Genomic DNA, 12,832 nt, shown 5'->3' with positions numbered 1-12,832 from the left:
AAGCTATCTAAGGATGGTACTATAGAACGCCACCTCAAGGTAGGCCTAGTGGCGCCATCTCTTGGTCAGGCCGGAAACTTATCAATCCACCCTCGTACATCTCTTTCTGTTCTGTGGCTATGTGACTCAATAGCTTGTCTGACTAGCTGAACACGAAACGAGAGGTTGTAGTCGTGAGTGAAGGGGCTGGATTCTGGAACTTATCCCCCACGCTCTGGGTGCTTGACTTCGACCGCCTCTTCAATCGCTTTTACTGAAAAATTTGCCTGCTAACATTGAGGTCCCTTTCTTCGCGGACGGTCACGAATGTCTTTTGAGCTGTTTTCTGCTTTGATGGAAATATTTGATACAATGAATCAATCCATTTTCTCACTACACAAGAAGGTCGATCAGCAGACAAACGAAAACAAGGCGTTAAGGGCATGTGGCACTTATCCGATTTCAACTTTATCGACATTTTTTTTTTTTTGATCATACAAATTCCACAAGACATGAGATATTAAGCTGAAATTTTAGAAGAAAAGAGAAAAGGGGCTTAGGAGAGTTTATATAGGAATAAGCGAATAAGTGTCACATGCCCTTTAGGCTTTTGGAACGGGGGCACAAACATGGCGAAATCTATCAAACACTCAAAACTTTCCAAAGGCCGACGGTAATTAGGTTTTGAGGGTTTAAAAATACACTTTGAACATTTTTTTGACCCCGAAAGGGGTTTCGCGGTGGCGGAATGTGCGCTTACTATCTGGTTTTCAAAAAAATCCGTTAACTGCTAAAAAATGAAATAAAAGTGGTGTCGCAACGACATGAATTGAGATCTGTGTTTGCGGTAATTTTATATTAGAATAAAAAATGCAACTTTTCTTTTTATTTTTGTAATTGTTTATTGACATATATTACTTGGTCCCGAAATATGAAAAGTGTGACAAGTGTTAAAAGAATGCTGCTATGAACTCTAAAAATATTTTTTATTGAATTATTTACATAGCTTGTTGTGTAAAACACATACGGAATTGGCGCATTGCACAGACTCATATAAATAAGGTTTTTCCAATTCCTTGTTTATTCCATTATTTATTAACAAATATGCCCTGTACAACCTATTCTCACTTTATAGAACGATAATTTTACTCGCATTCTTGGAATCTAAAACGCCCTTCGAAAGACACAGTCAGAAACCTCACCAAAAATTTGCAATTAATAGAGAAAATTCGCGAAGATTCATTATTCGTAGATATCGAAATATAGAATAGAAATAATTTTACACAGTAATTTTTCTGAAACTTAAATCTTTTTTCTCAGTCATGCTTTATTCTTTTATCGATTGACGACGTTTCACTGTCACTAAATAAAATAAAATATTAAATTTTCAGGTTAGTCGCACTCTATCCTCAAATTTCGGACAGTGGCTTGTATTTCGTGAAACTAAAAAGTCTTAACTGATAAAAGGATGAAGAAATAGAATTGCGCAAATGCATTATACATTTACAAAAGATTACTATTCAGACGTTTATAACTTACCTTTACGTTAAGAAGAGTTGCTCCAAAAAGTCGCGTGCAGTGTTGGTAGTACCATGTACTAACCTTCCTCATGGCTGACATTTCCACCTAGCATAGCATTTCGTCGCGGTACCAAATGTCAGAAAACTCACTATCCTGAAAAATATTTGAGCCGTTCTTTGATCCTATTATATTGATGTTTAGTTGGCAAATTGTCTTACGTCAACAAAAACACTGGGAAACCACTGAAATGCATGATAACCTCACGGTCTGCGACTTTTTCACAAGTGGAATCTTCTCACGTGAGTCCCCGCGCACTCCACCTTTCGGCTACACTGCTAATGTTTTTGGACTGCAATCGCAACAGTCTTTCGCCCCTTGGACTGTGAAACTGCGTGAGATAGTAGTTTTAGGAATTGCTAAAATGCAGTTACTACACTCGGAGTGGGTGTATTTATCAGTTTCATCATTGATAGTATTTATTGATTTAAAATTAACCCGCGCTTTTCGGCACATGCGCAGTTGAAAAGGTTGCTTAGAGTGCCCTTATCGGTACGAGAACGGAGCAGCCAATGAACATCGGTTGATAAAAATAACGTGTCGACTCGCGGTAGAGGTGGAGGCCCCTCCAGCCTTAGAATGATTGGTCGTGGACGTTTCAAGGCCTTTTAAAATAGGGAACAGTTTACTGTAAATATATTACCGGCGCTTACTGTTTATCAACTGTTATCTACATATAATCAGATATAGAGTTTTAAGGTTTGAGAAAGAAATATAAGGTACTCAATAATTTGATCTAGTTCAACGTGTTTGCATTTATAAAACAAAAATTACTTTTCATACGTTTTTATTTTATAATTATGAACAATTATGATCATCTAATTTTTCCTACTTTTGATTCGATATCTCAATTCGCGTAGACATGAGCTTGTTTAAAAAAAGTCGGTAATGTAGGTATTTAGACCGGACGCATGGACTGATAATGCTACATTTTCAAATACAGAAACAATTTTAAATGACAATGGTTTTAAATAGTAACACTGCCAATTAAAATTTTAGTAGTGTTCAACAATAAAAAATCTAAATATTTTTAGGGAGCGAAGCAGCTTAAGGTAATTGTGTCTCAATCACACTCAATTATTCAATTGCAATTCGTTTAGTCTTCTGAATTCAGTCAAATTTTACTACAATCAATACAATATTTGGGATTTTTAAAATTGTGTTTTAATACTTTTGAATTCTATTAAATTCTGAAGAACATTAGTCCAATTTTTAATACACATTAGACACTTTTAATGGACGACTACCCTGTCAAATGCCATAGTGATCAATCTTCAAAAATTGTTCCTAACCTTTTCTGTTGCAGATTTTGGTTGACTGGAATGAAAGCCTCACAGATGATTTTTCAGCCTCAAATTCAGTTACCAATAACATTGTTAAAATATTTGTTTTTTGTATGTTTTAAAATCTTATGGGTAAAAATAATTTTCTTTATTTGAAATATCATCATTGATCAAATTATTTTGAAATTTTTTTCTCCAATGATCTGATTTTTGACATAATTACTTCAAGTTTCATCGTTTGCTAAAAATATTTGCATTTTTGATTGTTGAACACTACTAAAGTTTCAATTTTCAGTGTCACGGTTTAAAACCATTGTGATTTAAAATTGTTTTTATTTTTCCAAATGCAGCACGAAATGAGATATCGAAATGAGATATAGAGTCAAAATTTTGAAAAATTAAATAAAAGGTACTATAGATGGCTTATCTGGTCATAATTGTTCATAATTCTGAAATAAAAATGTATGGAAAGTAATTTTGTTTTTATAAATACAAACACGTTGGACCAGATAAAATTATTGAGTACCTTCTATTTCCTTCTCCGAACTTGAAACCCGATATCTGATTGTATGTAGACAATAGTTTGAAAAAAGTAAGCGCCGTTAATATAGTTACAGTAAACTGTTCTTTATTCCAACAGCCTTGAAACGTTCACGACCAATTATTCTTAGGCTGGAGGGGCCTCCACTTCTACCGCGAGTTGACATGTTATGTTTATCAAGCGAATAAGGACAATGATTTTCAAATGCCTGCAAAGATCTGCAGATTTAGTTACTTTCAATAAGAAATTTACATCCCTCCCTCAAGATATTCAAATAATAATTTTCTCTCTAGTTATAGCAAATTGTTTTGAAGTTTTTGAGAATGCCTTTTGAGAGTGTTTTAGATTCTGGGAATGCGAGTAATGTTAATGTTCTATAAAGCGAAAATAGGTCTACAATAATTACTTATTTATACGATTCTGTGTAATGCGCCATTTCCATATCTGTTTTACACGTTACAACACAACAAGATATGTAAATAATTCAATGAATAATTTTTTTTTAATTGCAAAATTATTATCGATTATTATCAGCGAGTTCACAGCGGCATCCTTTCATCACTTCCCAGGAAAAAAGAAACGATTGAACTGGAGCGCTTTGAAATGTGTATCTTAAAATTCCAGATGGAGAAAGTCGCATTTCAATTGTTTTGGGACTCTCTGAATTGGTCAGCTATTTTGTCTTAATTAAATCTGCCAAGCCACATTCGCAGATGTACTCGTTCTATAGTTTTAAGATATTCTGATCAGGAGAACGTAACCTCAAAAAACTAAATTAAGTTCAATTCTTGATTTACGATTGACAGAAGAAACGTATGAATCGTTTCAAGTTCTTAATGAAATGGAGTTTGAAGGATTTCAAATTGAATGGAGAAGTGCAGGTTCACTTTTACAGAAACGAATCTGCATCATGCAATTGATATTTGACGAAGTCCGGTGAACTGTATAATGCAGATTACGCTCTTCATTATTTAATTGTAGTGAATGGGAAGTGGCTGCAAGTAAATTTGAATAGGAAAATTATTACACATATGTAATACTTAGTTTCCAATAAATCTTAATTTTTTTCATCCACTTAGTAGTTTAAACTTAACGAAATAATTAGAAAATGTAGTTGTCAAGATCAAATCAAAATGCATCTTCAAAATCCTACCTGCGGTTTCGCGAGTTCACATTTTGGCCGCATTGAAAAAATAGATAGCGTATTGAAGCGCAGCTGATCCCAATAGTATTATTACGATTAATCGTCGTTTTTTAATCGATAACGAAATATTTCTTGGTGAATCGTAAAATAATCACTTTTCCGATTTCCTGATACATCTAACCTACGTAAGCAATCTGTCATTCCTCTTTAAGATACACATTCCATACGACTGGAAATACGATTGAAACGCGGCCAATCGTTTCTTGTTTTCTGAGTTGCCACACTTTGCATATTCCGGAACCAATACATGTCAAACAATTACAAAAAGAAAAACACAAGTTGCATTCTTTATTCTAATTTAAAATTGCCACAAAGACAGAAACGACTTTTAGGGACAGTGAATTTTTCGTAGTACGATCAAGTATGGGTGTGCTATCAGTGGCAAAAGCTGTTAGTCGGCTTTGTACACAATTCATGTCATTGATACACCACTTTACTCTCATTTTTTAGCAGGTATCGTATTTTTTATCGAAAAACCAGATAGTAAACGCGTATGCCGCTACTGCGAAATCCCTTTCGCGGGGTCTAGACAGTTTTCGAAGTGCATTTTTAAAAGCGATATACCGTCGGCCGTTAGTAAGTCCTAAGTGTTTAATAAATTTCGCCATTTTTGTGCACCCCGTCCGATTAGCCTCAAAGGAAAAAAACTATATAAAGTCTGCTATGGTCGATCAAGACTGTAAAATTGAGTTCCTGGAAGAACAGGTGAGAACAAGTAATATGACTTCCTTGAAAAAACTAAGAGGAGAACAAAAATACGAAGGAAACAGTCAAGCCTGTGATAAAAAACAGTTTGAAGTTACTAGATGATGAGGATCATTTCAAAGCGGTGAAACGCCTAGGAAGTAGTTCATTTAGGTTTATTTCGTTCATCAAACGAGAAGAAAATGCTTCTGCCCAGTTTATGGAATTGAAAAAAAACCCGCATCCGATTAATCAGATTATTTCTCTAAGCAAGTGCAAGTTGAAAGGAGGTAACTACTTCCTGTCTCAAAAAAGGGCTAAAATAACGATTTCAAGGCCTTCTTATATTTTAAACAACCATACGTGGATCCGGCAATAAATTTGAAATTAATTCAATAGCGAATCTTCCTGCTACTTTACTAGCATATAGTGAAACTACCGAAAGTAATCTACCAATATACACAGCTTCTTCCCTTGATAATGCAAAGCCTAAAGGAATCTAGCTCACCCTTAACAGGTGAGAACGGTATACGCGTATATGGTGCTATATTTCTAATTTGAAAACATTCGTATTAAAGTTTCTTTATCCTGATAATATCTTAAGTCGTCATTCCCTCAGTAAAAGTTATATTTACATTAAATTGAAGAAAATTATCTTCTTTAGGTTTTACAAAATTTTTCACCACGGAAATATCATAGGAAATTTCAAGTGTTATGCGTAAATTCTAAACTTTAGCGCCTTTACCTTGCGAAACTTCGTATAAAATAAATCACCCTTATAGACAAGTATAGAGAAGTAGGGATTGAAAACGATAGATTTGAATCTGAGGTTTTCAAAAGATGGAAAAAGATACACAGAAAACATAAGAGAGGTATGTGAGGATAGATAAGTGCGAATTAAAAGAGACAAGAGTAGAAGTATATCGATAAGGAATATCAAGAAAATAGAGGTAGACCGAGAAGAGATAGAAAAAGATATAGCCGAATAAGCAATAAATAAAAAGAGAAAAATAAATGATAGAAAGAGATGTAGATAGATATATGAGAGATAAGTTCGCATAAGTTACCCTTATCCATTTCTATATTTGAGATAGAAAATGACTGAAAGTCATAGGATTTCTATGTTTTTACTTTCAACAGGGATGATTTCGATAGTTTACGAAAGAAAAAGTAGATATGTTGGAGCCTGTCACGTGAATTAAGTGGTTTTTCTGTTGCTAAAGTTAGACCGAAGAGATTTTTTTCAGGTAAAAGGTAGAAATGAGGGGAAGTGGAAGATGACGGAGAATTCTGTCACATCAAAGTAAAAGGAGAAAGTAACACTTACCTCTAAATGATTTTCTTTCTGTAATAGTTACTTTTTGCGCACATAAACTGAATTCAATGGGAAAATAAAACGTCTTGATGGGCATTTACCAATAATTTAGTTTTTTTGGTACCTTGTTTAACAGCATTGGTTATTAATTTTTGGTAATTAGAATTTAATTTTGTATTAACTCTGTAACTTCCTTTCCTTTGTTGACTTGTCACCCGTAGGCCAATGTCATATGAACTGATAAACTGGTACACCTGATCCTTAAAATTAAAGAAATGAGATCTATTCTTTCGTATCTCGTTTAGTTTGTGAGACATTAATGTTTGCTTAAAACTCCAAGTAACATGCTACGTGCATTGTTTGAAACTAAGGTGGTTAAAGTATACTTTTGGAACCATAAGATTACATCTAGTACAGAATTTTTAGATTGCAAAATACAATAAATTTCGAAAATACATTAAAAATGGCAAACTGCTCACAAGGTTAGATTTATTAATTCAATCTCCTTAATGTCAATTGAATTGTATGATTTGGTTCTGAAAACACAATTCGATGTGATGAGTCATAAATATCTATCAATTATCATCCAACGGGGTAATTTTGGGCATGTGAGGTAAATTTGGACACCCCTGAATTCCCTAAATTGATGGGATAAGTTATTTATAACTGTTCCAATAAGCTGAAATCATTTCAAGCCTTATCTAGTTCTAGATTCTGGTTAAATCGACCCTCCTTAAGTAATTTAAACTATCAATTTAGGAATGTCCAAATTCATCTAAGACGTCTGAATTTACCTTCATTGACGGTAATCACTAAAATATAAAAGGCTGATAGTGAGCGTTTTTATGAATTTAGCTTTTAAAGAATTTAATTGAATTTACTTTTTCAGCAATTATCCAGATAAAAGGAGAGAAACGGGTCCAGGTGGTATGGATCATGGAGTTCCTGGAATAGTGAAATGTTTACAGAATTCCACTTTATCGTCGCAGCCCTTCAGCGCTCTCGATTGGAGTCCCGATAAGCAGGGATTAGCTGTTTGCACTTCTTTTGATCAATGTCTCCGAATATTAATTACAACAAAGTTGGATCTCTACTGATGTATCAATTGTATACAATGATATAAAAATAAGAAAGAAATCATTCACCCGACCATTAGCGTTTTATTTCTAAACGTAATTATGCAAATAGAATCATATTGCTAATCTATAGGATTCCACGGGTCGTGGACCAGGTTTTTTGACAGCCTGTTTGTGAAATGGATAATTGAGAAATCTAAGTTCAGTCCGGCCCGTGTTCAGGCCAGGCCGACTCGGCCCCTTACGTTAATTTGTTTTGTATATGAAGAAAGGGCGTAGTTAGCTGAGCTATAACCAATGGCCGGGCTTGGTTTTATTCTTGGGTTTACTTTTGGATTATTCCACATTACATCCAGATTACTCCTGAGGCTTTTCTCTGTAAAATCGATAAAAAAAGAGTCCAAATTGTTCAAATAGGAACGATATGAACTGTTAAAGTTTGCCGGGTGGACCTAACCCAGCGGTGTATACCTCGTTAGTAAACTATAGTGTGTATGCCACGGATTAAAATGACACCGGAAATATCAATTCGGACCGAGAAGCACATTTAACGTTTTCTAAAATTTGGTATGTTTTATTATTCGTAATAAAGAGACAAATAATTGAAAGAATTGTAATAAATATAAAAAAGGAAGTATTTCGAAATTAAGACATTAAAAAAATTATATAAGAATTAAGAACAATGATTAAGCTTTGTACAAATTATATTTTGTAGGAAATTTAATAACACAGCCTCACACAGAAAATTCGTCTGGCTGGCAGAATGGAGCATTATATCCTTATGTATTTTGACCCACTGAATTCGAATTCGAAGTCAGAAATATCAGATTGGCTCGTGTTTTAACCCTGGCCTAAAAAAAAACAAGCGTAAAAAAGGCGGTTTTCCGCAACATTCGAAAAAAATGGTCCGACCAGCAGACCAGAGTAGTGTATCCTTATATATTTTGATCCGCTGAATCCGAAATCAGAAATATCAGATTGACTCGTGTTTTAACCCTCACCTGAAAAAGTTAACGTTAAAAAGGCGGTTTTCCGCTAAATTCTAAAAAAAGAAAGTGGTCTGACCGGCGCCCCTGTGAAGGTCACTAATAGGATTCTGCATAAGGATCCTATAAGTGACATATATAGGACCCTATATAAGGCTACCTATATAGGCCAGTATAGGTGTCACCTGTAGGAAATAAAACAGCTTCCTGCATAGGATCCTTTATAGAATCCTAAATGATTCCATGGTGAAGGCATGTGCGCAGCTGTATCTGCTATAAGAAACTACTGCGCAACACTTCCGGTTCATAATCTGCCCTATATAGGTCACCAATAGGATTCCATATAGTATCCTATGCAGGAAGCTGTTTTATTTCCTACAGGTGACTCCTATATAGGTCACTTATAGGATCCTCATATAGAATCCCATTAGTGACCTATATAGGTATTTGCAATAGGGCAGGCCAGAGCAGTGTATTCTTATGTATCTTGACCCGCTGAATCCGAAGTCAAAAATATCAGATTAGCTCGTGTTTTAACCCTAGCCTCAAAAAACACCCGCAAAAAGGCGGTTTCTCGCCAAATTTAAAAAAAAAGAAAGTAGTCTGCTTGCCGGTCTATAGCAGTGTATCCTTATATATTTTGACGTGATGAGTCTGATTCTCAAGTCAGAACTATCATATTGGCTCGTATTTTAACTCTAACCTAAAAACACACCCATGAAAAGGCCTTTTCCGCCAAATTCGAAAAAAAGAAAGTGGTCTGTCTAAAATAAAAGAGCAGTGTATCCTTGTATATTTTGTCCCGAATAAACGTGGTTACTAACTGGATCAGTCACCGAACAGGAGGAATGGCTACTTTACCAACCTTGGGATTCAGCTTGTTGGTGGTTTTCTACTCTTCAAAGGCATACTGTCGAGACTAAGGTCACTCGATGGCTATGGCGAAGAAATTTAGAAACATACATTATTATCAACTCCATTCGAATTTGACGGAAAACGGCCTTTTTACAAGTGTTTTTTGATGTTAGGGTTAAAACAGAAGCCAATCTGATATTTGCAAATTTGGCTTTGGATTCAACAGGTCGAACTAAATAAGAACACACTCCTCTGGTCCACCGGGCAGACCACTTTCTATTTTTTTCGAATTTAGCAGGGAACTACCTAATTAAGAGTGTTTTTTGAGGTAAGGGTTAAAAGATGAGCCAATTTCATATTTCTGACTTCGGATTTGGATTTAGCGGGTCAAAATACACTAGGATACAATGCTCTGAGTCTCTCGGTCAGACCACTATTTTTGTGGAGCTGTGTAATTCATTATTAATTATTATGAAATTCTGCTTTGTCGCGGAAGATGTTCTATATTTGAATCCTTTAATAACTTTTTGAACGTTTTTCAAAATAAAGATTTTAAAAAATAAAGTTTGTGTTAAATTTTGCAAATTAGACATTAGACATAGATTAGTGATATTTTAATAGTAATTTTGTATTATTGTTTCCTTATGAAAAGTGATTTTGTATCTCGAAATGCCGACTGTTGTTTTTTAATAATAAATTATCTCCTTAGCATCATCAAGGTCTTTTTTATCTGAAGTGATTTATTCTTACACCTATTACCTTTTTATAATTTATTATCTGATCAGAGGCATTACATCGCACTATAAAATCGATTATTTTAAATAAAATGTGTCCGCATATGCGTGACATATGTGTCACACGTCGTTCGAGTCGCACGCATGCCGATGAAGTGCGAGGCGCACGCGTGCCAATGAAGTGCGAGGCGCACGCGTGCCGATGAAGTGCATCCCGTCTACGAGTAGCCTAAAATATTAAAATCATAATGAATTTTGCAATAAGAAATTCTCTAAATAAATAAGAACATAAATTTGATTAAGGGTTTGAAAAACTAAATAATACTTTACGTTAATTAATATAATAAAAAAAATAAATCTTCAGATTCATCGTCGGCAAAATGTTTGTTTTCAGTCTAAGGACTTTCCAAAATCCTCATTTTCAGGCACCTCCTGTGATAGTCGGTCGATTTCCTTCCTCAGAATTTCTTCTTATGTGCTTTTAACGTCGATGTCCGCAGAAACATTTAAAAGATTCCTTTGACGTGATTGCGGAATCTTTATGTCGTGCAGCGTAGAACCTCCTTCATATGCTCTTTAAATTCTTCTTCATCAAATGTTCCTCGAAAATGGGAACAGTTTTGGCTGCATCTGAAAGTGTAGTACAAGATTGTAGTTTAATTTTTCATTTCAAATGTTACTTTATTTCAAAAAGGGCCGTACTTAAATTACCTAAATGATTATATGCCCTCTCTAAGCCCCCCCCCCCTCACGCCTGTAACAATCACAAAATATCATCCACCCTTCTTACTGTATTTTCCAAAATTATTCGCTGATTGTTCATTTTCGTTGATCATTAATATTCAAATACCAGGAGTTTTAACCTCGTAAAACTTTGAACATATAATCTTTTATACACGGAATAAAATAGTGTTTCAGATAGAAATTTAAAATTTTGATATTAATTTACTTAAAAAAAAAGTATTTTCTACTACTATAGAAGATATATTTTTAACCAAATTCTTGAATTTTGAACCAATTCATGTATGCTTAAAAATTAGAGTTAAATTTTCAACATAAAAGATCCATTCCTAACCAAAAAATTGCAATAGTTAATATTTAAATAAAAAAAGATGAAATTTATACCAAAACAAAAGAATTTTAAAAACAAAAAGACGAATTTTCAACAAATTAAGAATTTTAACGCAAGAAAGAAATAAAAGTCTATATAAATTGTTGAACCAATAAACCAGCATACGGATTTTCTCTACAAAAAAGGAATTTTCAAACAAAAAATATGACTACAGCAAAAATTTAATTTTCCATAAAACTGATGTATTTTTATCTAACAAAAATGACATTTAAACTTCCAAAAATGGAACAATTAAATTTTTAGATAAGGAATTAATTTTAAAACTTTTACCCAAGAAATTGAATTTTCGCCTGAAAATATGAATCTTAAAAAAAATGAATTCTAACTTCATTTCTCCTTTCAACCCCAGAATATAAATTTTAAACTAAATTAAATTTGAACGAAACAGTTGCATTTTTATCCAAGAAAAATTAACTTTCTCCAGAAACAGATGAATTTTTAATTAAAAACAAAAAGATAAATTAATATTCACATTTCCATCCAGTAAAGATTAGAGATCTCTTTTAAAAAATATTAATATATATTTAAAAATTTGTCATAAGGACAACCGCAGGATTTCGCCGGGAGCGGGTGCTAACCTGGAAAATTGCACCCGATCCCAGCGAAATCGCGGTAAAATTTCAGCCACAACCTCGTCTCACGACCGTGAGATAGGTGGTTACAGTCTGTAAAGGAATCAATACGACGATGCAGCAAAAGCCTCGTGCACCCCAAGAACACGGAGCGACCCAAGGACTACCGCCTTCTGCATTTTTTCCCGCAAGTGTTTTAGCATATTGTTGACACGCAGGGATGCTTCTTAGGCCATTAGTAAGTGAAAGCTTGGCACCTCCAAGAGCGCCGATGATAAGGACGATTAGTTCAACAGAATATTACGGGTACAATCGTTGCAAATCCCCTATAAGGTCTCGGTACCTCCCTTTCTTTTCATTCTCCTTGGTTATGATGTTTTTATCAGCTGGTGCCGAAAATTCGATAACGAACATGGTTCGCTTCTCCAAGTCAAGAAGAACCATGTCAGGCCTCTAGTGTGCAACAGAAACAATTGTCGAAAATATAAAGTTCCAGTATATGCGGTTTTCAGTAGTGAGCACTTGAGATAGATAAGATTTGATGCATTTTGCTCACCCCTAATACTGAAGTCAAGTCCGAGTTTTTCGGCAGCCTCTTCCGCTGCTTTGTACAGAAACGCTCCTTTACCGACTTCTACGTGATTCCTGACCATTTTAAGAAATCCTGTTATGAAGACATTCAAGACTCAATATTCCTTGACCACCTTGGCGGCGTGAAATGTACAGTCGCGGAACGGAAGACTTAAGATGCATGCTTGTGTTCATGTGCATAACCTTTCTTGTCCCTATAGCAAGGGATCTGAGCTCGTTCTTCGTCCATGGAACTACTCCAAATGAATAGAGTACTACCGGGACGGCAAGCATGTTCGTTGCAGATACTTTGTTCCTCGCCG

The 12,832-nt window shown here is 34.7% G+C and overlaps 1 protein-coding gene across 1 annotated transcript in view; it reads left to right on the top strand.

Moving 5' to 3' along the window:
• LOC117172683 (WD repeat-containing protein 92) overlaps positions 1-7,733 on the top strand; it is a 268,458-nt gene extending 260,725 nt beyond the window's left edge. The window contains exon 4 of the mRNA XM_033360818.1: positions 7,474-7,733. Coding sequence (XP_033216709.1) covers positions 7,474-7,681 — 208 coding nt within the window. The 3' untranslated portion in view covers positions 7,682-7,733. The remainder of the gene's footprint in view (positions 1-7,473) is intronic.
• Positions 7,734-12,832: the final 5,099 nt, after the last annotated feature.

The sequence above is a fragment of the Belonocnema kinseyi genome, chromosome 5 (genome assembly GCF_010883055.1).
Source record: "Belonocnema kinseyi isolate 2016_QV_RU_SX_M_011 chromosome 5, B_treatae_v1, whole genome shotgun sequence".
Lineage (NCBI taxonomy): Eukaryota > Metazoa > Arthropoda > Insecta > Hymenoptera > Cynipidae > Belonocnema > Belonocnema kinseyi.
This window is presented reverse-complemented; position numbering and strand designations above follow the sequence as displayed.